Source organism: Aptenodytes patagonicus, chromosome 7, assembly GCF_965638725.1.
Source record: "Aptenodytes patagonicus chromosome 7, bAptPat1.pri.cur, whole genome shotgun sequence".
NCBI classification, from domain to species: Eukaryota; Metazoa; Chordata; class Aves; order Sphenisciformes; family Spheniscidae; genus Aptenodytes; species Aptenodytes patagonicus.
Window position 1 is genome coordinate 36,969,866 of NC_134955.1, and position 27,406 is coordinate 36,997,271.

At 36.6% G+C, this 27,406-nt stretch overlaps 1 protein-coding gene across 5 annotated transcripts in view; it reads right to left on the reverse strand.

Annotated features, from left to right (window-relative positions):
• Positions 1-27,406, reverse strand: part of RYR3 (ryanodine receptor 3) — a 285,143-nt gene that overhangs the window by 126,927 nt on the left and 130,810 nt on the right. For all 5 annotated transcript variants that reach the window (XM_076344904.1, XM_076344903.1, XM_076344901.1 and 2 more), the window contains exons 24-38: positions 26,662-26,821; positions 26,080-26,227; positions 24,929-25,134; positions 24,057-24,231; positions 22,177-22,385; positions 20,724-20,908; positions 19,953-19,989; positions 19,416-19,576; positions 18,692-18,857; positions 15,075-15,161; positions 14,473-14,699; positions 12,620-13,421; positions 11,891-12,091; positions 11,189-11,291; positions 7,162-7,299 (exon numbers count right to left, since the gene is read on the reverse strand). In XM_076344904.1, the coding sequence (XP_076201019.1) occupies positions 7,162-7,299; positions 11,189-11,291; positions 11,891-12,091; positions 12,620-13,421; positions 14,473-14,699; positions 15,075-15,161; positions 18,692-18,857; positions 19,416-19,576; positions 19,953-19,989; positions 20,724-20,908; positions 22,177-22,385; positions 24,057-24,231; positions 24,929-25,134; positions 26,080-26,227; positions 26,662-26,821 (3,005 nt within the window). The remainder of the gene's footprint in view (positions 1-7,161; positions 7,300-11,188; positions 11,292-11,890; positions 12,092-12,619; positions 13,422-14,472; positions 14,700-15,074; positions 15,162-18,691; positions 18,858-19,415; positions 19,577-19,952; positions 19,990-20,723; positions 20,909-22,176; positions 22,386-24,056; positions 24,232-24,928; positions 25,135-26,079; positions 26,228-26,661; positions 26,822-27,406) is intronic.

Below are 27,406 nucleotides of genomic sequence, written 5' to 3' on the forward strand. Positions count from 1 at the left end.
AGGTCCTACTACCATTAAAGAGAAAGTAGATGCTAACAGATGAGTCACTGGAGAATAAAAACCTTTTTCATGCAGCACATGAGATTATTATAATATTTAATGTATTTACAACCTAGTATCAAACTTAACAGACCAAATTATGCTTTCAGGGCAGCACAAACCCTCTCCAGTGCTCTACAGAACAAGCAGATCATGCAAGAGGTGTCCTGAGTTATAAAATAGCACTGCTGTCTAATCTCACACAACTCTTGATTAAATGATTAAGTCTGAAATGAAATTAACTATTCCGGGTCTGTACAAGGACCTATTGCCAAACTGAGCAAATTGGAAATAGAAGAGGAGCACTTACTACCATTTGTTGCTTGGAAGACCAACCTCAAGTCACTTGCACAATTCTGCACCTGATATTTGAATGGTGTTATATAAACTTAGAGCTGGCAAAACCCAATCTTGATTCACAAAGGCAGTGAGAAACCTCAGCAAAAATTTATGTTCTGAAGTAAGACCTGGAGGAATTTGGCTTTTTGCCTTATTCCTCACCATCCATAGTCACTACTAAGGATTGAAAACTCATTAACATATGACAGCAAAGACAAAATTTTTGAGATTCACACTACACATCAACTTCACTGGGGGTAATACATGGCAGTGAAAGCCAGGTGAGTTGCTCAAAAGAGGCTCAACAAAATGCTCATGAAGATGGTAAAGGAATTGCAAGCACAGAACCCATCTCACCTGTTTAGACCATGAGCACTCCTCCTGTGTTAGGGAATAGGGTATGAGAATGTACATGTACAGGAATACTGCTCAGAATAAAAAGTCTGTGACTGCAAGTGTTTTGGGGTGTTTATGTGCATGTATGTATATTTGTGTGTATATGTACACTAAGAAAAGGTAGTAGTAGGAAGGAATATGAACACTTTGTTTTGCTACTAGTCCTTCCCTGCCAGTAACAGAACCAGCTACAATAAAAAATTTATTAGAGGAATTAGAGCCAAAAGAACAATATACTTTCAAAATGCAACATGAAATATTCCAGAGATGAAATAATAATGACAAATTGCTACTCGACTGAAGCAGACAGATCTTGAGATAATTTCAGGATGTAGGACTTTCCTGTCTTCCATTTACAAACAAGCTCTGTTTTGCTCTCAAGTAGCAAAGAGGTTGAACTAACCTCTGTAACAAGCATTGCAGGAAGGTATCTGTAACATTTTTTATTTCAGTGCTTCCTTTAATTAAAAGTAGTGTATCTTTGAGACACCAGTAATACATGTGTCCTGGTTTCGGCAGGGATAGAGTTAATTTCCTTTCTAGTAGCTGGTACAGTGTTTTGGATTTAGGAGGAGAACAAAGTTGATAACGCACCGATGTTTTAGTTGTTGCTAGGTAATGCTTACACTAGCCAAGGACTTTTCAGCTTCCCATGCTCTACTGACTGAGAAGGCTGCAGGTGCACAAGAAGCTGGGAGGGGGCACAGCCAAACTGGCCAAAGGGACATTCCATACCATGTGACGTCATGCTCAGTACATAAACTGGGGGAAGCTGGCCGGGGGGGGCCGCTGCTCGGGGACTGGCTGGGCATTGGTCAGCGGGTGGTGAGCAATTGTACTGTGCATCACTTGTTTTGTGTATTATTATTATTATCATATTATTATTATCATTTTATTTCGATTATTAAACTGTTTTTCTCTCAACCCACGAGTTTTTTCTCACTTGTGCTCTTCCAATTCTCTCCCCCATCCCACCGGGGGCAGGGGGGAGTGGGTGAGCGGCTGCGTGGTGCTTAGTTGCCGACTGAAATTAAACCACGACGGTCCTTTTTGGCGCCCAACGTGGGGCACGAAGGGTTTGAGATAATAACAGATTAACCGGAGTGTATTAAGGAACTTATATCTGTTAGTAGTTGTGGGTCACAATGTTGGTTTCTCTGTTCTCGATATTGATTTGTATAATCTGCATCGTGCTCTTTTTCCTGCTGTACATGTTAAAGATTGGTGTTGGGTTTTGCAGTTTGCTGTGGTCTGCAGTGATTAGTGATGTCTCGCTTGTGAGGTTTGTTTTTAGAACATTGACCTTGATGTTAGTGTGGCATGTAAACTTCGCAATGAAGCCATTACTGTACCACGGAGACCATTTCGTGGAGACAACTAGCAATTGCAGTAACTTTTCTGAGAGTTTTTTTACGGAGGAAATACAGAATGGCAGTGTCACTACCTTCTTCTATGATGTTTCCTCCTTCATTACAGTAACTTTTCAGTATTTTGAGCATCCTTGGGCAGTTAAGATACTTCTATTGGTACTTCTTGGGAATATTGTTTCGGTTTTGTCTAAAGTTGGTAAGCAATTTAAGAATATCATCCAGAGATCTGCCCCAAGGCTGAATAGTTATGAGTGGCAGGGTGTGTGGGACAAGATGGGCAAGTACCTAGGCCAATGGGCACCCCCAGTGTTTTGGAACTTCACCCCTGAGCAAGTGCAGAATCCTGAAAAGTTAGTAGAATATTTGGACAAAGTATGCTGTCACCCTGGCAACTCCAGAGAGACGCAGATCATTGCAACGTGCTGGGGCCTGGCCCATGCCTACCGAGCCCTGTTCAACACCATTCAGTACCCTCAAAGGGAAGAGAAGGTCTCTGGATCTGACAGTAAAACGACACGCACTGCGGCCACTCAGACCCGGGCAACGCGCCCTGCGGCCACTCCGACCCCAGCAACATGCTGTGCAGCCGCTCAGACCCCAGCAACAGGCCCTGCAGCCACTCCGACCCCAGCAACAGGCCCTGCGGCCACTCAGACCCCGGCAACAGGCCCTGCGGCCACTCAAACCCGGGCAACACGCACTACGGCCACTCCAACCCCGGTGACAGGCCCTGCAGCCACTCCGACCCCAGCGACATGCACTGCAGCCACTCAGACCCCGGCACCAGGCCCTGTGGCCACTCAGACCCCCGCGACAGCCTCTGCGGCCACTCAGACCCCGGCGACATGCACTGCAGCCACTCCAACCCCGGCAACAGGCCCTGTGGCCACTCAGACTCCAGTGACATGCACTTGCACTGCGGCCACTCCAACCCCAGCAATACGCCCTGTGGCTGAACCAAAGAACCAGCCTGTGCCGGTATCAGTCACCCCTGTACACAAGAAGAAACCTTGGAAGCGGAAGTCGGCTCGTTTAGTAAGGGAGGAAGAAGCTTCTTCTAAAAGGGAACCGGAGGAAGAACTGTACGAGTACCCTGGAGAAGGGCCATCACGAGAACGGGAGGAGGAAAGCCAGCCACTGATCGGGGAGGAGGAAGAGGAAGAACTCATAAACAAGGCAGTGACCACCCGATCTCTATCCCTGAGTGAGCTGCGAGATATACGAAAAGATTTCAGCCGTCGTCCAGGTGAGCATATTGTCACCTGGCTGCTCCGATGCCGGGATAATGGGGCCAGTAGCCTGGAATTAGAGGGTAGGGAAGCCAAGCAGCTGGGATCCCTTTCTAGGGAAAGGGGCATTGATAAAGCAATTGGAAAAGGGGCACGAGTCCTCAGCCTTTGGAGGCAACTCTTGTCAAGCGTGAAGGAAAGGTATCCCTTTAAGGAAGATGTCATATGTCGCCCAAGCAAGTGGGCCACCATGGAGAAGGGTATCCAGTTTCTGAGAGAATTAGCTGTGCTGGAGGTGATTTATGATGACCTGAACAATAAACAACTATCCAAAGATCCAGACGAAGTCAAGTGCACACGACCCATGTGGCGGAAGTTTATAAGGAGCTCACCATCATCATACGCCAATTCATTGGCAGCGATGACCTGGAAAGATGGAGAGGGACAAACAGTGGATGAATTGGCTAGTCAACTCCGGCAAAATGAGGAAAGTCTTTCTTCCTCCATCGTCTTGGCTGTGGAGAAACTGTCTGAAAAACTGTCCCGGGAAATCCAGCAACTCAGAGAGGATAGGTCCTACTCCTCACTTGTACGGACCAGTATCTCGGCTATTAGGAGTCAGCGTTCTTTTGCTCAAGAGAGAGAATATAAAGGGTACACACCACGGGGCACCCTATGGTTTTATCTGCGTGACCACGGAGAGGACATGAGGAAGTCGGATGGGAAACCTACTGCAGCCCTAGGGGCACGGGTACGCGAATTGCAAGGGAAAACAATCCAACACCACATACCATCTCCATTTTTCCTGCCCTGAAAGATTATTATGACAGATGGAGCCCGAAGTCATGGACTAAATGAACTCACCGAACATTTTAGAGGGATGGCCCACAGACGAAGGGAATGATATCTCTGTGTGTGTGTGTGTGTGTGTATATATATATAAAAAACGGGGCGGTGATTAATGAATATGTACTGGAAAATATGAGACTTGAGCATGACGCAGATGGTATAGAATAAGGGGTGGATATTGTCCTGGTTTCGGCAGGGATAGAGTTAATTTCCTTTCTAGTAGCTGGTACAGTGTTTTGGATTTAGGAGGAGAACAAAGTTGATAACGCACCGATGTTTTAGTTGTTGCTAGGTAATGCTTACACTAGCCAAGGACTTTTCAGCTTCCCATGCTCTACTGACTGAGAAGGCTGCAGGTGCACAAGAAGCTGGGAGGGGGCACAGCCAAACTGGCCAAAGGGACATTCCATACCATGTGACGTCATGCTCAGTACATAAACTGGGGAAAGCTGGCCGGGGGGGGCCGCTGCTCGGGGACTGGCTGGGCATCGGTCAGCGGGTGGTGAGCAATTGTACTGTGCATCACTTGTTTTGTGTATTATTATTATTATCATATTATTATTATCATTTTATTTCAATTATTAAACTGTTTTTATCTCAACCCACGAGTTTTTTCTCACTTGTGCTCTTCCAATTCTCTCCCCCATCCCACCGGGGGCAGGGGGGAGTGGGTGAGCGGCTGCGTGGTGCTTAGTTGCCGACTGAAATTAAACCACGACAACACGCAATAGTCTATTTTCAGCTTTCCATTGCTAAAATGACTGCATGCAGTTAGAATCATAGAATCATTAAGGTTGTAAAAGACCTTTAAGATCATCAAGTCCAATGGTTAACCTAACACTGCCAAGTCCACCACTAAACCATGGCCCTAAGTGCCTCATCTACACGTCTTTTAAATGCCTCCAGGGATGGGGACTCCACCACTTCCCTGGGCAGCCTGTTCCAATACTTAACAACCCTTTTGGTGTAGAATTTTTTCCTAATATCCAATCTAAACCTCCCCTGCCACAACTTGAGGCCATTTCTTCTTGTCCTATTGCTAGTTACTTGGGAAAAGAGACCGACACCCACTCCGCTACAACCTCCTTTCAGGTAGTTGTAGAGAGCGATGAGGTCTCCCCTCAGCCTCCTTTTCTCCAGGCTAAACAACCCCAGTTCCCTCAGCCACTCCTCAGAAGACTTGTGCTCCAGACCCCTCACCAGCCTCGTTGCCCTTCTCTGGACACGCTCTAACACCTCGACGTCCTTCTTGTAGTGAGGGGCCCAAAACTGAACACAGTATTCAAGGTGCGGCCTCACCAGTGCCGAGTGCAGGGGCACGATCACTTCCCTACTCCTGCTGGCCACACTATTTCTGATACAAGCCAGGATGCTATTGGCCTTCTTGGCCGCCTGGGCACACTGCCGGCTCATATTCAGCCAGCTGTCAACCAACACCCCCAGGTCCTTTTCTGCCAGGCAGCTTTCCAGCCACTCTTCCCCAAGCCTGTAGCGCTGCATGGGGTTGTTGTGGCCGAAGCGCAGGACCTGGCACTTGGCATTGTTGAATCTCATACAGTTGGCCTTGGCCCATCAATCCAGCCTGTTCAGATCCCTCTGCAGAGCCTTCCTACCCTCAAGCAGATCAACACTCCCACCCCACTTGGTGTCATCTGCAAACTTACTGAGGGTGCACTCGATCCCCTTGTCCAGATCATTAATAAAGTTATTAAACAGAACCGGTCCCAGTACTGAGCCCTGGGGAATACCACTTATCACTGGCTGCCAACTGGATTTAACTCTGTTCACCACAACTCTTTGGGCCCAGCCATCCAACCAGTTTTTTACCCAGTGAAGAGTACACCCATCCAAGCCATGAGCAGCCACTTTTCAAGTGTTTTGAGTTAAATATTTCTATTTTTAAGACACGTTAAGAGCTTAATATTACTCAGCAAACACACAGGGATATCCCAGTCCTCCTCCTCTATAATATTCTGCTGCAGAAAGGAACATGAAAAAAATTTCTGCTAAATATTGTCTGTTCTTCTCATGATATTTAAGCAACATGAAAGCTCACTGTAAAGGGCAATGAGATTTATAAACTACAAAGAAGAGTTTTCAGGCAAACTGATGATATCTAGACAGTATTTTTCTCTGCCCTCTGATTTTAGAGACATGTTAAAGATCTACAGAAGCAAAGAGCAGAATAAAAAATAGCAATACTAAATTCCAGAAAATTCTGTTAACTCAAGCATTTAGGAATACAGAATTTGTACTTGTGAAAATAAAATGTTCCTCCTGTTTAATTAGTCAAATAGATTGAATATTTCTTTAAATTCAGAAAGGATATGGTCAGAAAGGATGTGGTATGGATATATGTATGTGCATGTATGTGATGCTTGAGATAAATCAGAACAAGTTATTAGTTTTTAATGAATGCATATATTCACCATCATCAAGTGAAATAAGTGAAAGCCATCCCTTTTTATACAAAAAACAAGAACTGTAAAACGATTTTGTCATGTATCTTGGTACTGAGATGCATAAGCTTCTCACGCAGCAAAGAAAAATGAAATGGAGTTAAGCTGTAAAGAAGAAAGTTTTTGCATTAAAAAAAAAAAACATAAGTGGAAACTTCTCAAGTTTGGAATGCTTGAGTCTAGATTATTGTGCCATAATTAACTTTTTACATTGCTTTCTAAAGAACATGCAAATTTTCAACCCCAGAGTTAATGGTCTGGATCCAATTTTAAATTTAAATCCCATTTTAACTTCTTGTTTAACAATGCATATAAGATGTTCAGTATGTAGGATAATTGTTCTAATAGGCAGAAGGAACTTAAACAGGTAGTCTCCTTTTTCAGTCTGCTATAAAGTTTTATTAGAAAATGCACTCTTGTTGACTGCGTACACCTTTAACACTTGCATCACAGAAGTATTTATGTGGAAAGAAAACTTACTAGGAGATTTCTCTTCTTCCTCCTTAGGTTCTACTTTTTCTGCTTTTGGTGGACCTTTGATTTTGTACATTAATGAACGGAGTTTGCCAGTCAAGGAGGAATCTTCCTCTTCCTCTTCTTCCTCTTCTAGTGGAATACCTTAGCAGATATAAAACTGGTTAGAAACAAAACAACCTTTGAAGATTAACTCCTTCACTATTTAAACAATACCAAAATACCTACAGGAATTTTTTTTAACCAGCAAATTTCATACAGGAAAAAAAAAAATGTAGTAAGGCCAGCACCTTTAACATGTTAGCTACAGTAGCACCCTTCAAATTATGTTTATTTCATTACACATACTTCTTATATCCAGATTTATAGTATTATCTTTTCAGTATTATGACCAAAGAGGTGGTATTTTTTGAAGATCCTACTATGGCAATTAATTTTGACTCAGAGTCATATTTGATTAAATATGTGATCCTTTGTTTCATACTGCAGAATGTAAGCTAAAGAACTAAATATATGGCTGTATCTCACAATATAGTACAATTTTTCAGTCAAGATATTTAGCAGTCATAAACAAACATATTAACTGAATTTAAAACTGTAAGAAGGCAGATGTTCAGAGATTATACTGGTGATACATGTTTTTCATGAAAATGTATATGATGAGATGGGATGTCATTTTACAGGGTAGTTTAATACAGTTCAGTTCACTACATTGCTTCACAACCATTCAAAGCATTTTCAAATCTTTCACACCTCTTAGTGATGATCAGATACCACATGTGTTACGTGCAGAAGCACAGAACACCTAAGCAGGTTCCCATCAGACCAGAGCTAATTGTGCTGAGCTGAAAGGTAAGCTTTTGCTGTTTGGCTGCTGGTCAAAGTGAAATTGAGAAAAGGAAAAGATTTCCAGACAGAATACTAAAGAGGTGATACAAGCTGGAGCAGAGGGAAAACAATAAACTGCAGAAGCTAAAACTGGTGTTAAAAAAAGAAACTAAGAAAGGAAAAAAGAACCGAAATGTGGTATCAAGTTGGAGAAACTTTGCCGCTGGCAGCTACCAAGAGGAAGGAGTTAAAGTTATGACTAGGAGTGACTGAGTGACTAGGAATAAAAAAATTCAGAGGCAGTGGGAGAGAATGAGAGAACTAGAAATTGAAATTGGAGACTACATATGGAATTTAAGGAATGGGAAAAGTGAGACTGGCTGAGCAAAATTAAAAGCTAAGAATTAAGGAAGGCTACAGTCAGAGTCTGGAAAAAGTAAGAACAGGAAATGTAGCCAATAAGGAGAGGAAAGAGGAAACAGAAAAGGATGTTAAAGAAAGGAAGAAACTATCTGGCATTGAAAAAAAAGCTGGGCCCTGGAAGCAAGAGAGAGACACTGGGAGAAGAACTTTCGAGAAGCTGAAGTGGACAGACAAGAAGAAATGCACTGGAATGATGAGTTAAGACAGTGTTGGACTGGAGGAGATGGGGTCTGTGACTGCTCCAGATGGGGTCTCATTCACTGCTCCATATCATTCATTATTCATTCTGCATCCTCAGAGTTGCAATCAGTTCAGAAGCTGACCATCTCATGTTGCTACTGGCTAATCACTTAATTCAAGTGGCAGAGGTCTGTGCACTGGAACAGATGGTTCGAACCCAGATAAGTGTCAATTTGCTATTATGCAATAAAATCTGTTGTAAATTTGTTTGTTTTGTTTATAACCAAGAAATTACACACAAAAATTGTGATAGAGGGCTATTATATTGCTGGCAAAATTAACCACTCACAGTTAGGACATGCTAGGATTAAGACTGCCTGAGTAACTTTAATTCAGACTATTTGCATATATTCATTATGAAACAGCCTTTAATTACTTGATTGCATACATATTTTTCCACTTAGGCCACAAAGTATACTTAGTATTAAAAAGCTGATTAAACATTCCAAGCACAACTCCTATTCATTTTATCTGCAGCTGTGATTGCTTAGTACTGATTTTCAGGACTAAGTCAGGACACAGATAATGAGGAGCATTTATCTGCAGCGACCACCTATGATAAATCTGTCCAAAGTAGTGAATATGGTTTTGTTTAGAATCCAGAGGATCATTAAACTATTTTAATCATGAGACTGTGCTTTCTCTATCTTCAATTCTCTCTCTCATTCAACATACACATTTATAATGTAGTAAACAATAATAAAAGTACACCCCTAAAAATAAAAAAAACCCCCACAATCATTTCATGAGCGTTTCACCTCATGAAAAGATGAAGAGTGATCAGGAGCTAAGCTAACTCAATAATGATACCAAGACATCTCCAAGTTGGGGGTTTTCCATAATCTTCATCCTGCAGTCTGAGAGAACTCTCTGATGCCAAATAGGCATTTTCTTTGAAAACCAGAGGTCAGATCAAGTGCTAAGTGACTGAACAATGGAGATGACGGTATCTATCTTAATAAAAATGGGGAGAAAGAGGTGTAGCTACAAGGATATTAACTATTCACTTTAACGCTTGGAAGAAAACTGCTGGAAACAGTTTTTGGTAAGCACTTAGAAGCAAGGATGAGTAACAGTCAACACAGGATTGTCAAAACCAAATTACGTTAAACCAACTAAATTTCCACTATAATGTAGCTAACTTTACAGATACAAATCTTGATGTTAAGGACTTCTAATACTGTCTTATACAATATCCTCAGAAATAAGCTGATGAAACACAACCTAGATACCCACTGACCTACTCATCTTTGGCTGAGGCTAAGGCTGAGGTAGTTGAAAAATGGTAATTGGTTTATCTCGAAATCACAACTTGATGATTGCTGGAGATTCTAATAGGGTACTCAGAAATAGCAGCACAAGATGATAGCAGAAGCCTTAACAATACAAGCACAGAATGGTGTGGGAGTCACCATGGCTACAAACAGAAATCACAAACTGTTAATTAAAGGTCAGTAAAAGAATGCAATTCCATGAACTGTGTAAAACTGGTTTTAGGGATAACCAGTGAAGAAAGAACTAGCAGACTGTATTAGTAAACATTTAAAAGTGACCTCAAACAAACAGGAGGAGGAGGAGGAGGAAGAAACTATCAAGATTACCATGCTCTTCCTGGGGAAGAACTTGAGATGCTGTCAATTCACTGTAATGACCCTCTCCCCTTCTTCTTGAACAAAATGGGTGCCATCAACCGTAGGACCAAGAAATGCACTGGAAGAGTGACTACCAATATATCTACCAAGTAGGTAGATATGAAAAAGCTTGTGTTTATCAGTTTTAACTGCATAATTATTGGGAACGAGCAGTAGTAACTGGTTACTCAGACTATAAATGTTAGTATCATTGTAAAGGGACTAATAATTCCATGATTGTCTTGATTAGACTAAGATCTCAATAGACATAACAAAAGGTTTTTGGCATCACAAATAAAATGAGATTCCTTAACCTACATAAATTACACAGGGTATCTGATATAGCTCACCCTTGAGGATACCCTAAGGAAATTCAAATTCAGTGACTGGGGCAACTCAAGCTGTAATCTGCAGTGCAATAGTGTTTTATAATGATTGGCCATCACAGTTATGTATACACCAGGAAACTAAGCTAAAACTGCAGCAACACTCCTCATCTATTGTTTTTTATTAAATTTTCTACTGCCCAACTTCACAGCAATAATGTTCTTTCAATACATTTTATCTGCTTGTACACATACACATGCCTATATAAATCTTTTAAGGTAATCCAACCTTCTCATTTGGATCATTTTTATTTTTTCTAATTAAGTCTAAAATTGATATATAAACAGAATAATACTGGATAATATTTAATAGATATATAACAATGGAACTTAAAACCATGCACAGGTTTCCCATATTTTTGTAATATGCACTGAAGTCTGTCAGAAAAGTCACCATGTAGACAGTAATACATCTAACAAAAAAACCTCATACTAGTTTTTCTTTTTTTTTTAACTCAGCTGTTCTTTTTTTATGTAAAGTGTCAAAAAGACAAACAAAAAACATAACAAAACTTTGCCACTCACCACAGTGAGTTAGAAGATCATCATGAAATTCATATAACTCATCTCGAATCTCCTCTGGACAGGGACAATCCTCTCCCAGTTGAAAATTCAGCAACATATTAATCTTTAAGGGAATTAAAACATAGTTAAAACACTGAGATAGCCTAAGACATATTCTAATATATAGGCATACTTTACCAGTTTATAATAAAATTTATAATCAAATTAACATAAAACATAAATTTCTAATACAGCCTAAAGGAAATACTAGAGCAGTGGTACTTTGTAAGCTTTAATTATGATTAATATCAAAATACAGTTACACTTAATAATAAAGCTATTTCCTGGAGGTAGAAAAGACTTTTTCCAACATACAGGTGTCAGCACAACGCTAACTTCATGCTAACTTTTAGCAACTAAAATTATCAAATTATCATCATCTTGCAGAACTGGATGAATCTCAGCTCCTCAGCATTGGGCAGTAATGTTCAATTTTTCTATACTGTTGAGAAATCCCAAGTCAACTTTGGTTTCGAGCTTGAATTCTGGAGTACAGGTATAAGCATTCTGACATTCTGTATTTTGTGGCATCTTAATAAATTTTATTTCAAATTCAATTTTGATTCTCTAGCAGTTCCAATAGTAGTTTAGAGGTCAGAACTCTATTTTGTCATCACAAAGAAGTTTTTTTATCTTTAGATTCAACCATTTGTTTAATATTACCTGTTCTTGAGGAGGAGACCGAAATTCTTTAGTCTTCTTGGCAGTCAAAGCAGCAGACATGTTCAAGGCTTGCATGAGTTCATTGTACCTGTATTTCTGATTATATTGCAATTTTGATACATAATGGTCTGCAAATGATACAATTGCTTCCACTCTATGTTGTAGCTCACAGTCACAGAAATAATTGAGTAAATGACACATCTAGGATAGAAAAAAAACAGAGAAGTTCAACAGTTTAACAAACTCTAATCGAGGAAGAGCTGCAGTGGATACTATACACTGCAACAGACTATAAAAATGAGAGACTTTTTTCCCATATTTTTCTTTTAACACTGTAAAGGTGACAAATTTATACAGTTTTATTATCTGATTGATAATACTATATTGCATTCATAGTCTTTCACTCCATGCACTCAAAACATGTAGAAATCATAGAATCATAGAATAGTTCGGGTTGGAAGAGTCTTTTAAAGATCACCTGGTCCAACCCTCCCTCTTTTAAAATACACTTATGAAATAAGTAAGTATCTGAATGTCTATTTTGAATGTAGATACATGTAGAAAGAATTGCATCATAATCAAATTTAGTTATTAATGTGAGGTTATAAAGCCAAGTGGAATAAAGATCTTCAGGATTTCAAATCTTACAAACTAGAGAACAGCCAAAAAGCACTACCTTTCTTTCATAAATAGTAGAACATATGTAATACGTTTTTACTAAATGGTCACCTGAAGCTTAACAGATTCTGGTAATCTTGTCTGCAATAAGCCCTTTGCAGGAGCCTTCGTTTCTTTTATTGCTTTCTCCCCAGCTTCTACAGCTTTTTCTTCAACTTGTGTAACTTCTTCCTTCTCTGTCCTCTCTTCTGTTTCTTCCTTGTGATCTCCAAACACATTGGGATCAACGAGGAGTAACACCTGCTTCACATCATCATCATCAAAAACCCCCATTATGAGCAATGTTGCTATCAGTTTAAGAACAGGAACAAACTGGAATGCAACCTGTCCTCCAACAGGGTCTCGTATATGACTACCACTACACTGTACTGCCTCTGTTAGCATACTTATGGCCTTGGATTTAAGTATATCAAGGGGTATCTCTGGGCTGGATGTCTGACGTTCTTCACTGGTCACAATAAAGCATGGAGTAGAAAAATTAAAGCCTGGTTTCAGACAAGTGCTAAGTCCTACTCCAGGTAAACCATGCTTCTTTTTTTCATCAGGATATAATTTAATAGTTCGAGTTTCGTCTGTAACTGGAATGATAAATTCATTGTTCATCATGAGCTTGGCTTGCTTGGCATGCTCCAAATGAATACTAATGAGCAAGTCATAGAATCCAGAACGTAGGAGTCCAGGTAAGTATTGATTATCTATGGTATAAAATAGCTGAGATATGTCCACATGGCTACAAAGTGCATAAGCAACTCTAGTGTTACCTAGAGCACTAACTGAGCTATAGAGTTTTAAAGTATGGTAGTGAAACTTCATCAAATCTTCTTGTTCACATAGTTCCAAAATATCAACGCATCTGTTATGAAATAAAGAAACAGACCACCAGTCAATTTCATGAATAATAATTTTGTAAAAGAAAAGTTTCATAATATCTGCACATTTTGGTCAGTTCCACTTTAAACCATCAATATTAATGTTGATACTGACTAATCCTAACATGTGCATCATTAAATCACAGTAAATAGTGGTAATAATTTGCTGAGATTATATATAATTAGTACTCCATAGAAAAAAAGAGGAAAAATGTAAGATAGAGAAGCTTCTTTGGAAGCTACGGTAAATTAGAGCTTGTTTTTAAAAGAAATGTATTTGGAATGCTGAAACTCTGTGGTAATACTGTCAATAAACAGTGCCTTTATAGTTTATTAAGGATTACTGTTTCAATTTTTCCACAAAACACAGTATTTTTTACTCTTTTCTTGAATTCAGTTTTATTAACAATAAATTAAATTGGTTATTAAATTATTAAAAGAAGCTGCAAAATAACTGATAAAAGTACAGCAGTTAAATTATCTTTCTGCTACACTTTTGCTTATAGTTTGATTTGTCACTGGTTATGATATTTGATATTTGGATACATCTTTATTATCCTCACTCAAAGATAAAACCTAATGAAAATCTAAGACAGTCAGGATCTTGTCAATAAGAACATAAAAACTTAATTCATGTAAATTCAGAGCAGATGAAACAGGAACAGATTATATGTTTTTACTACAGAATAAAATGAGCAAAATAGTACTTGCATGTTCTTTATATTTGTTTTTTTAAACTGACAAAATCTCTATGTTTAAAGACCTAGAGATTTAAGAGATATTATTTTATAATTTAAATAAAATCAAATAGACGTCTTTTGTCTTATGTATGCAAATGTCATCACATGGCATTAAAATTATTCAGCCTCTTGTATCTACTTAAATTTCACGAACATGATATTATAGCAGGTAAGATCAGAAATTCTGAACAACTCTAGTGTATATATGCTCCAAGGCAGGTTTAACCAATTCCCAGATATCAGCTTTCAATACATTTTGTCCAAATCAAGTCTCTGTAGTTCCTTCCAAATGTACCTGTTTTCTTCTGGGATATGAAGTGCCATCATCTGCAGAGGTTCCAAACACTGCACAACCCAGCCATGACGTTCACTGACACGCTCAGTTTCTACTTTTAGAAAGGTGTTTGGCATCCTGCTCCATAGAACAGGTGTAATTGTTTGCACATCAAGGCGAGGGGGACACTGAGGAACAGGATTTCTTTCTTCACTTTTAAAAATTGCAGCTGATAAAGGCATGGTATTCTGAAACAAGTAAGTGTATTAAAATTATTTGTGTAACATCTAATTATGAATAAACCTATAATACCAAAAGGAAGTATAATTTATTGATAGCAAAGAACTCATAGAAATATATGTTATTGCAATAAACAAAATCCATTAAAAAAAAACCAACATGAGGATGTTCTTCCAAATAACTTTAGTTTCTTTTGACAAATGCAGTTTAGATTTGTTGAACAATTAACTTCATATAATAATTACAATTACAGAAGTAAACGTAGAAGTCAAATGAAAAGTCATGCCATTGATTCAATCTTCCTAAAAAAAATTCAACTGAGCAGGAATTTCCATGGAAATAAACAGATTTAAAAGAGCACCTTTATAGAAAATATTTTGTACCTTTAATTTACCAAGTTCAAACTGAACCAAGTTAGTGCTCGTAGGCTGTACAAAAGTTGCTGGAAAAAGCTTTGTGTTTGGTTCAACCTAGAAGAGAAATGAGATTAAAAAATTTAAAAAATTAAAAAACCAACAAGAATCTCCTCCCAGAATATGATACGATATAAAATAAATATTATATAGCTTACACTTCATCATCAAATAACTGCAGACACTGTATTAAAGTGTTGATTAGTGCTACTTGTAGTTTACCTCTAATATACTAAAGCATTTGCTGACTTTTCTTTATAGGCCCACCTAACTTTCAGGCAGGTGTGTCTGCTGCCTTATGTGCTCTCAGCACCTATAGCAAGAACTTTGGTAACACTACATTGACTCTTCTCAAATATATCCAAATCCAACACCTCATTCTAGAGCAGCTGCTTAAAAATCCAGCCACTTTACAGCTACATACCTCGGCTCTTGCTCTAGGAAAAGCACCCCTAACACAGACTGAGGGTAGAATACAGCTTTTTAGAGCACCACACGTCTTTTAGAATTCTTTCACATTTTATGCTGGACAAAATAATTCACTGCCAAAAAAGTCCAAAAACAAATTTCTAAAAAAGAGGGAACCAGAGGGGGATAAGAAGAGGGTGAGAGTGCATCATTTGATCAGGATAGTGCAAATCTCTATTTCCTATTAAGATTAGTGAATTTCTGATCCATACTCCAAAAGTAGAAGCATGTAATTTTTTTAAAGATCTCAAAGATCTCTTTATGTCCAGGCTTAGCATTTGTCTCCAGTCTTATAAAATCACAGTGAATCACACTGAATCACAGTGATGCAGTTTTAAAATGTCTGGTTGGGTTTGGGATTTTTTTGACAGCTACATCATCCTCATTACCCCATTACAGCTGGACTCAAAGTACATGTCAGAGTCATAATACCAGTTTATTCTGAAGAATTCTCTACAAGATCACCCACCCCTACTGCCATGAAAAAAAGGAATTAAGGTATTTATAGGCTAGTATATTATTAAAAAGATTTCAGTACTCCAGGATGGCTGAAAAAAGGTACACTCTATGCAATCAATTCAAGGTTTCAGGAGTTCAACTAAATATTTTAATCACACCGTTTTGTATTTTGTGTACTATGCATATACATTATACATACTAAGTACAATTACAATACTCATGCTGTGAAGGAGTGCAACTCCTAGCTTTGAGGATAGCAAACTATCAAAAATGGCAAAACAATAAACCAAGAGAGTCACAAAAAAGAAATAAAAAATCCATATTCTTTTAGATAACATCTCCAAAACACAATATAACTTAAACAAAACGTAAAATAATACCATATACTGAAAACTATGTATGCAGAATAAAGTTTTTTCAGAACTATGACTGTTGGGATAGACAAAATAAAGTAGGGCCAGGTATGTACATTCTAATCTTTTTGATAAGGAAAAAACCCACAAACCCAAATCCAGAAACAAAAGATATCCTGGACTGAAAGATACTACTAATAAAATGTGTCTTTTATTTCATTAAAGCCTGAAAGTAACTGACTGAGACAATATAACTCTCAGCCTCTGACCGTATTTCCTAGTAATAATGATTGAATTTGTAATTTCTAATCTTGTTTGAAGGTCAGAAAACCATTACTAACTCAGAATAAAATAAAACTTCTTGTAAACCAATATTTAAGATCTCCTTTCTGCTATGAATACCTTAACGTTGGCCTGACAATTAATGACAAAATCTCAAATATATATGTATACACTATCTTTCATTTACTTTTCTATTATAGACAGTGGGGGTTTTTCTGAATATCACCATGGCATTCAATAGTTAGATCAAGAACGACAGCAAAATTAATTTCTTCTCCTCAATATGTTGACCTGTAGGCCTTTTAGAATGGAAACAGCATACAAATATTGTCCCTCTGCTTCAGTTAAGAAAAATGAAAAGTGCAAATGGTTGCAAGGTTAGAATAATTACCCTGCAGCCTCTAGACCAGACAAATATCAGTCATTTGCTGCAATTTGGGTGAGAGATTAGATTTACTAAAGTATTTTAAAGATTTTATTTTATGGTAAAAATATTCAAGAAATGAAAATGGAAACTACGTAAGACTACATTCATTACTTTCAAAAATAGAGAAAAGATTTAGTTACTCGAAATAAGTAAAAGTTGAGAAATATTTCACCCTCAGACGTAACACTCCTGTTGGAATATACCATTGTATCTTTACAGGAAGTGCTGGGTGTTCTCATTTTTCAACAGACCAGGTGCAACAGGTTTATTGAAAAACATTTCCAAAAGCAACTCGAGGTCTTTTTCCATGGAAAAAGAGAAGAAACAGAAGAGAAATTATTGTATTTTCTGAGATTATTTTAAACTTAGTACAAAGAACTTGGTTACATTAATTGCAAGTCATAAGAGGAAAAACCTGAAAAGTTTTTTACACTAAAAGCAGTAACAGGAATCTTCTATATTTTTATAGATTTCTTCGCAAAATTAGAGAAACAGGTAAAGGCTGTTCTGTGGAAAAAAAACCCAAACCACCACCAAACTTCCATGGTTTTGTTCAGAAGCTGTCATATTGATTTGTATCTAGCTAAAAAAACAGCAAAGCATGGGGCTTAAGCATTTTCATCTCCTGTTTTCTTTTCCCAGGATGTTGACATTTAATATCCTCTCAGCATGGCACTGAAGTCTCTGACCACTCTTACAAAATATACCAAAATCACAGCTTCTAGATTATCTCCCCCCCTATTTACAGTCTGTGTGTAACCCCACTGCATTCATTTTCAAAGGAGTCAGTATACAAAGTTCCATTAAATTTAATTGAATAACATTTAAGTTTTATCTGTATTACAGATTTGTGGGGTTTTTGTTGAGAAGAAAGTGATGCATTGTTCCTAACACTGGATAATCTCTTCCACGTTGGATGCTCTACTATGGACAACTGACCTTACTAAAAGCAAATCTCATCAATCCAGTGCTGAAAACTTCTGTCAATTACTGATCCATTTGCATAATGACTCCACGTTTTGAGAATATTAATAGCATTTAAGGCCCACCCTATTTATTTTGGCTTTGCACATTAATGTATATTTGAATTTTGGGGTTTGAACCTTATCAAATCACAAGATCTCCAAATCATAGCTATCTGCAGAAGACACAAACCCTGGTAATAATAAACTAAATTTATTTTCTAAATCCATATCAAAAATTACTATATCTAAAGTCTAATTTTGACATTATGCTAATTTAAATAATTATTTCCCCTATATCATAGAACAGATTTAGTTGATAAAAATATTTTAAAGAATAATTAACATTATAAATCAAGATTCTGAACCACAAGAATTGAGAAGTAAAAAAATATTTTTCTGAACTTATCTACCAATAGTCCTTCCTCAACATTTGAAACAACTGTAAGTAGTTGGAAATATGTAGCCTTACAAAAGAGAGAGAGAGAGAAAGAGGGATAACACAGAATAATATAGGAAAACATGTTATTGTCACATGAATAGTGTTCAGTTAGATTTCTGAACAAGAAAAAACAATTTTATAATAGCATCAAAACAACCAGTTTACTAGATAGCTTCCTGAAAATCTGATAATACCTGATAACAAGTGCCAAGCTCTTTTCCATTGGCTGTGAATGACAACATTCCAGTAGCCAGGTCAACAAAGCATCCAATTTCTAAATCAACATTACTGCGACCTGATCTCTGGGAATTAGCAATTACATCTCCTCCCCAAACCATATAGCAGTTGCTGCGCTTCACACTGAAAGAACAGCAAGAACAAAGAAAACAAATCATAAGTCACACTGACCTTGACTAAGTATTCAGTGAAGATATACTTTTCAATGCAGTAATAGTTAGAGATCCTCAAAGGTGCTTGTGCTGCTATTAGTTTTGCTTTCTCATTAACAACCCCCCTTTTTTTAATAATGTAAACATCGTGGGTAAGGGATCAAACTACATGCACCTTTATTTTTTTCCCTTTTTAATAATTATGAAACAATTTCACATGCTTCTGTGTGCTTATGTAAGATACATTAAAACAAATAACAGGTTCATCCACAGTGACCAAATATAGATGTTAAAAGAAAGAAGCTTCACAAAACATTCTTTTGAACAGAACATTAATGATAAATATACTCACTTTAACAAGTCTATGTAAAACACATTCATATATAAATGAGCACAGAACACTTTCTCCATAATCAATTTTCTTATTAGTTTAAATTAATGTTTAAAATATTGTCAAGCTTGTGAATAATTCACTTTTGAACAACAGTATTAAAATATAATCTTTAAAAAGTGATAAATAAATCCATACCTTTCATGAACCCTGCCTCTCTCATCACCTAAAGTAACTGTCACTGTACAACTTTTATTTAGGTCAAAATTCTCACTGTAAAAATGATAATCTGGTGTTACCCAGCCAACCCAGACAGAGGATGGGTCTTGGCCAGCAAATATCCGTAGTAAATAAAAACACTGAAAAGAGGAAAAGAACATATTAGTAATAGAAATCTAAATTATTTATTGAGGAATACTCAAATAGTGATTAAAAAAACCTCCTATATATCAAACTTTAATAATATTAATTCACATTCTCTTAATAAGTCATTTAAAATGCTCATAAATTAAAAAAAACAGACTAGGTTTTTTTTAGTTTTTTATAGACCTTAGATAGTGAGGTTTATGCCTCAAGTCATACAACTCTGGACATTATTATTTATACACAGTGTTATATCATACCAAATGATTAAAAAAGCTTCTTTCAACAGATCAATTTCTAGTGAACATGTTGCCATGACTAAATCTACTTCAAAAAGTAAGAAGAACTGAGCATCTCAATGTATTTACTTACTGTAGTAGAAGGAGCAGCAATTTCTTGGCTGTGCTTTCTAAAGATAAAGGAACATCAGTAAATTAGTTTTTTTTTTAAAAAGAAAAGTAGTAAAAAAAGTACTCGTTAATAAACTAAGTGTACTTACAAGCTAACTCATGTTTGCTGGGTACTGAGTATGCATGAGTAAATTAAGTATGCAAAGACTGTACAGGATACAAATATACACCCAAAATAATTGATTGCAGTTAAGTCAGAGAGGGGGGGAAGAGATTGATTTACAGCAATTAACTAAAGATGAAGGCAATGCTGGAAGGTGCTGAACTCAGTAGTACCTGGTATCTTTAAAAATCTATCTCACAATCTTTTTTTCTTTGCATGGATTAGTCACTTTTCCAATAACAATGAGGTATTGAACAATAATGTAGATGAGCATTAATCCAGTGGGCAAAAGATTCTGAGCTGGTTTTCCAGCCTGGCTGAAGAGCTTTGCAAATCCCAATGATTTTGAAAGGATGGCAGCTGCTTAGCAATGAATAACTATAAACCTTGTGATGCACCTCTTCAGAAATGGTTCTCTCTTGGCTGGATATAGCATTCTGCAGCAAAGCTGTGTTATAAATTTATTAAAACCATCAAGAACAAAAAAATGTCAGTAACATGCATCCTATGCTAGTGTGTGCTTAGTGCAAAAACAAGTATGAAATCTTGAGCGTACAATAATAAAGAATAATAGAACATATTACATTAACACTGAGAGCATGAAATAGGATAACTAAACCCAAGCCTAACCGTTTTTGGAAAACATCAGATGAGGCATTTTCCACACCCATGCCGAAGTTGAATGATGAGCGGAACTCAATGGGCATACTCAAACGACAGTATATCATGTCTGAATTGCTGTTCTGTGTGCCAAATGTTTTGTGAGTAACTTTTAACCGAGGTGGACTCTCAATGGTTCCATCAATTCTCCATATCTAAAAATAATAGAAATAGTTTTAAATAATACTATTCCAAGAAAAATGCTAAAAACTTTCATTAAGCAACTAAAGAATGAGATAACTGAGTCAATTTAAATTTTTCAAAATGAATTAATTTCAAAACTATGAAACTTTCTTCTCTGACAGGGAATCTAACCTGAAGAGCAAGGGAAGCAACAGATTCAGTATATCCTGACTACAGTAAATATTGTCAAGTTGTTCCGTACAGCATTTAAAAAAAAGTATTGATTTTATTAAATTAATTCATTTTGAGTGCACAAGTCATTGAAAAATTGCTTCACAAGAATCAGCAGTTTTCTACCACAACAAGAAGAAATATCAATTAGAATCCTTCAGATGATCATTATGAAGTCAGAGTCTGATGTTATTTTCCCTTGTGCTGAAAAAGTGAGTATGCTTTTAAATTCAGTGATAGGAACATTTCAAAAACTTTTAAAGACAGGAATACAGTTGAAATGATCCTGATAAACTGAAAAAAAATGTTGAGATCATTTAGTTGGAATTCAGTGAAGTGTATTTTGTTTAAGAAGGAAATGTTCAAAAACAAGTATTAGGGAATAATTGGCTAAAATCCTAAATTAAAGTAAATGGCCTAGGGATTATAGCAAAAAAAACCTGATCAGGAATTCAAACATATCATTGTGGAATATATTAATATGGAATATTTTATACAAACCATAGGACATATTATTCTGCTCTAGAGCAGATTAGTTAGGGAGTTGTGGAATTCCTGTCACTGGTGCAGCATAAGAATGAATGAAACCGATATCACTCAGCAACACCACAGGTACACTTAAATGTCCCTCAGATTAGCGAAGTGGACTAAATCAGTCTCCATTTAGCTCACACTTCCATTACCTTAAGTGATGCTGAATTCAGCTGAACAATTTTTAGATATTTAAGAAAAATATATAGTAGAGAATGTTTAAAAAAATGAAAGTGAATGTAAGATAGAATATAAAAAATGGTTCTAAAAAATCACAACTGACATGTTTCAAGTAGCTAACCAAAACAACATAAATTAGTAAGACATATACTAGAACAGGTAGGTATATCCACATGAATGGTAATACTGCCATAAATGAAGTTGGAGATAGACAAGATCATCTGGAATTATCTAAGAGCGACTTAATAGATTTATATGACAAACTATCTGATGACAGTAAGTATTAGTAAGGGTTTAATGTCTCAGCTTGCTAAACAAACAGTTGATAAACAGGTGTCTCCCTAACATGTAATGTTACCTCAATGTGAGGATGATTTTTTGGCACATTGACAAATGTTGGTAAGCGTTTACTAAACCACATAGCAACATCTCGGTTCATGTTGACAGCAAAAGGTTCAAAACCTTCTTGAAGGCCACACATTGTATAATACTTGAATGTACTGGCATCCATTCCAAGGTTCATACGACCAATCTGAGATAGACCCAGTGCACAAATTGGAACAAAACCTAAGAAACAATACAAGAACGACAATAAAAAAACCAACAGTAATTTATCTGGAGAACACAAGCATTCTATTTTGGATCCATCTAATGTGAACTAAACTTTAGCTCCTACAAGTAATGCACATGAAGTGATGACAGTAGCAAGGATTTAAAGCCACCTTAAATACTAATGTCTAAGTTCAATATAATTGCTACCAAAACCCCTGAGGACTTAGGCAATGAATGGCCATTACACACGTTATCCCATTTATTTAAACATTAAACCAGTTTAACAATCGTTATTAGTAAGTAGTAGTAGATTTGTGTGAAAAACAAACAAAAAAATGTCAAGTCAAGAGGTAGTTTTGTGGACAATCAGATTTGAAAAACCAAGATTTGCTCAAGTCAGTTATTAATTTATTAGAAGAATCGGTTATCTTCATCATTTTTAGACTAATAAACATGTCTTTATACAATGAGTTGGACACTGGAAGACAACCTTGGCTAGATCAAAGTTATTAACAAATGTTAAGTATGCTCTCTGAGGGCTCTGAATTTTCAAAAGGACTTTGAGATGAGGTTCAGGTATCTCAGTATTTCTGTTTAAAATTTAGTTTGTCATCAGTAGCTATAAATTTGTTGCCACATTCATCCCTTCATCATTCACGATGGACAAATACACACTTCTTTAATGCTGGCATTTTTTATGACTGAGCTTTTTTGGTCTCCATATACCTGTAGCAGCAAATAGACAGGGATGAAAGGCTGTTGAATTATTTCTCCATCTTTCAAGAAACAGAACTTGGAGCAACTTCAGGGAAAAGCCAACAGTTCTACCTCTAAAGGAGAAATTTTGTCTCCTACACTTCAATTTTAAGCCTTCAGAAAAGCTCTCTTAAGGCTCATTCTCTACCATTCTCTACTCATTCTCTACCATTAGAAGAACTGTATCAATGGTCAGACCAAAGAGGGACAGTAAGCAAAGTCTTCTGGCAATTACTAACAAGCATGAAGCTACTGGTTGGAGGAGATATGCTTCCAAAGAAAATGTCAACTAAAAAATAAAACAAAACAGTTTGAAAATATTCCCTGCCTCCTTCAATATAGTCATGTAGATACTACTGTTCAAAAAAGCAAAGGGCAAAAACAGAAGAGGAAAAATAGCCCAGGAAAAGGAGAAATGCAGGTAAGCTATGAATAGGACGGAGAAGAAAAAATTACGAATCAGACTCAATTTACATTGCAAAGATCTGTTCTTTTGCTGCATCCTCTCACCACAGAGTAGTCATTTTGTCCTTCACAGACAAGAATATAATATGTGTATGCTCCAGTGAGATAATCAGAGACTACATTTTCATCTTTTGGGAATTTTTCAAAGTGCTTATTATTACCACTTCTTCTTAATGCTGAAGTTCAGTCCTGTGAGTAAGCCTAGCAAGGCTCGAAGCAAATTTACCCATTCTGATTGCTGAAATCCTATTAATATCTACTTCTGGTTAAAGGAAAAAAAGAAAATAAATTTGTGCCATGCAAGCGCTCTTAAAATAACTTTTTATGAAGTTAATGTGTAGCACAGTCTGAAGGCTCATATCAGTAAAATACAATTTCTCAGCTCACTAAGCCATTATGACAGACTAGTTTTTCTGGGTTTTGTTTTGTCTTCTCATAACCAGGTAACTACAAAAAGAAAATTACCACTTTCTATTCCAAAGTCAGCAAACGCAAGTTCTGAACCTTTACTGGTTATAAGCAACTCTCCATTCAGTGTAAAGATAATTGATTTATCATCCAAGTTTATCATACAACCAACCACGTCTCCTGGTTGCCAGCTTCGTCCAAAGAATCCACTACCTTGATGCCAACGCTGGCCCTAAACAAAAAAACAAGTAAATAAACACCGTGCTGAAATTAAAAAATAAAACAAAAATATAAATAAAGTAAAACAAACAAATATTTCACCTTCCAGGATCTCAAAATAATTTGCAAACAGTACTGATCATGGCTTTCAGGTAATTAATTTAATTATTATCTTAGTTATTTCACACAGAGAAATTAAGGCACCCTAACTTCAGTAATATGCAAACAGCAATTTAGAACCTGGATGATAACCACTGTTCACTGGATTCCATTTCTCATATGCAGGTCCTTTAGGAGTCAAGTTTGGGAAGAAAGAATATGCAGAAAGCAGAAAAGACAGAAAGGGCAAAACAGTGCTGTGGTTCTCTCTTCCAGTCATTGAAGAAAGTTTGTTTTATTTTTGTAAAACACCACTTATAAAAAAAAAGGAAGTGAATGCTGTATTTTGTTTACGCTTACGACAGAATTCTTTACTCAGTTGGGTATATCCTAGGAAGATAGGTATAAACCAAAACACCTTTGTTAACATAATTTCAATGACCAGAACGGAAACGCAGACACTATCCAGCATGAAACAGAGCTCACAGATAGATATCTTTATATGAATCAAAAATATTCCAGTAGTTGATCTGGAGTATACAGAGGAAACCTATACTGTAAGTTCTCTGCCTAGCCTGTTCATAGATCAAAATACATAAAGATGTACTGACTTTGCTTCCTTCAAATACAAATGCTTGGTCATCAGCTCCCAACTCTATGTCAGGTCGACAGCCTGGCCTGGCCCAGCCAACACGCATATCTCCACCTGTCACAGCTTCAAATTCAAAGTACCACTTTCCAGACTTCACTGCATAAGACTGTTCTACTCTGAAAAATCGTATCTTGTCGATGCTGACTTTTTCCATTGTTTGGTCAGCTGTAAAAATAAACAGAGAAAAAAACCCACCTTTTATAATTAGATGAAACTATAAATGCCACTGTTTATCTTTTCATCTGTCCCCAGTATTTTCTATGTCTGAAGACAGCCATTACCTAGTATTGCATGTTTAAGAACCTTCATAGTAAATGTTAAAAAAGGAGGAACAGTATTCAGTATACAGAGGCTAGCACGTTCTAATTCTATACAGGATGAGTGATTATCTGCTATTTAGAATCAGAATATTTCAAAGTATCACTCAAAGCAGAGCCCCAAACACAAAACTGACTAGAGGAAACCTCAGAAATGTAAGATCACTACATGCAATACAATCCAATGCAATAATGCAGTATTACAATACAACAAAACACTTTCCTACACAAGTCAATACATTTAGAACATTTTAAAAAAATTATCAAATAAGTTTTGTTTCGGTTTAGATTTTTGTCAAAAAATTACAGTGGTATAGCAAATATGAAGAAAAACTTCTAAGCAAATTTCTGTTCCTGATTTAAAAAAAAAAAATTGAAGTTGGTGCACTTCTTTGACTACTTCTTAAGAACTGAGTTTGACTTGAAGTAGTCAAACCTAATCTGCATACCGTGTAAAAAAATTCTTTTAAATTAATCCTGTATTATTTTCTTTCTTTCATTATTTCCAAATGAAAACCAGTATGTCCACTCACACTCCAGATTTTCTCCAATCTAAAAATCATGGAAATTAGAATTATCATATCACTAACCACAACTAATCTTTTAAAAAAATTATATCTAAGTAATATACAAGTCATTTACAAAGTATATTTGCACCTTTCATTAAAGTCCACTGCAAAAATGCACTACTATTTATTCATATCTTATGTTTTCCCTATCTATTTTAGTGTTTTATATTTTTTTCCCAGCACTGAGGGAAAAAAAGGCCATGATTCTTATTGAAAGTACATACCTATCTCTTGGTCAGGTGGCTCAATACTATAACCATAGCCCGCAAATGTTCTAACAGCTTCGCGGAGGCTATCTCTGTTTGATTTTTTAGTACGTTCATCTAATAATGCATATGGCACTAGCCGAGGATTACGTTTGTTCTTAAGATCCTAAAAGGGGTTATAAAAAAGAACAAGAAGAAAACTGTGTTTAAACATCACAAAGATTTTACGTAATAAGACAGAGTGTATTCTGAAATAATGTTGAGATTACAGGAGAGAAACAATATTGATGAAGAACAGTTCTATGAATGCAAACCCAATTGTTATATTAAAATATTTAATATTAAAACCCTAAAGACAAGAATGAAAGAGAAGTATGGAAATATATTCTCATACATCCTGCAGCTGCAGCCGTGCAGGTCTGACAATCTACTCAGACTTGCACGGGCAAGGCTTCTTTTCCTGCTCCCTTCCCCCTAACTTTTCCAGACATTACATGATATTCAGTATTTATCCTCTTATTTAACACTCCCAACTGATGTTCTAGAAAACAAAATCTCATGTTCTTTACTTATTCCAAACGCATCTAAAGAAGTCCTTACCTGCTGAATGCCATAGGTCCATCCTTGCTTTATTCTGTCTTTTGCCCAGACATTATGTGCATTTTCTGCTAGTTTGTCAACTAGAAATTCTTGAGAAGGTAACAATTTCACTTCAGAAAGATCAAGAGGGGCAGGTTTATATCCATTTGACATCATGTAACTGTAAGTCAACAAAGGAAAACAGAGAGTCAAGATACCCCACTGATGGTATTTAAAGTTTTCTATGTGGCATTCATAGGGTGGGGTTCACTTTTTCCCTCCACTTTTCAATATCCTAATCTCCCATTTCTTTGCAAAAATCCTGCATTGTATTTGGTCATTGACTAGGATTTACATTATATTCTAGCTGCATGATGACTTCTTATGAAATTATTTTTATGCATTATTAAGTATGGTATTTTTTATATACTAGTCTGTAAAGATTGTGTTACCATTTTTCCAACAGAAGAAAACATATTTTAACTATTGTTCTTCCCATTTTTTCATTGAATAATAAGTTCAGTAGTTTTTTAGTAGTAGGTATTACCCTCTCCAACCCTTCCACATAGTATAAAGACTACTCTGCTGTTTTAGACATATCGACTCTCTCTTGCTCAGATCAGATCATTTCCATTTGTTAGGATGATTCATGTAGGCAGTAGATATTTTAACAAGAGTCAGAAACTAAGATTATTTTGTTCTGTTATTGAAGACAATAGTATCAAACCAGTATTATGATAGACTGCCTGCAGTATGAACCTTGGGA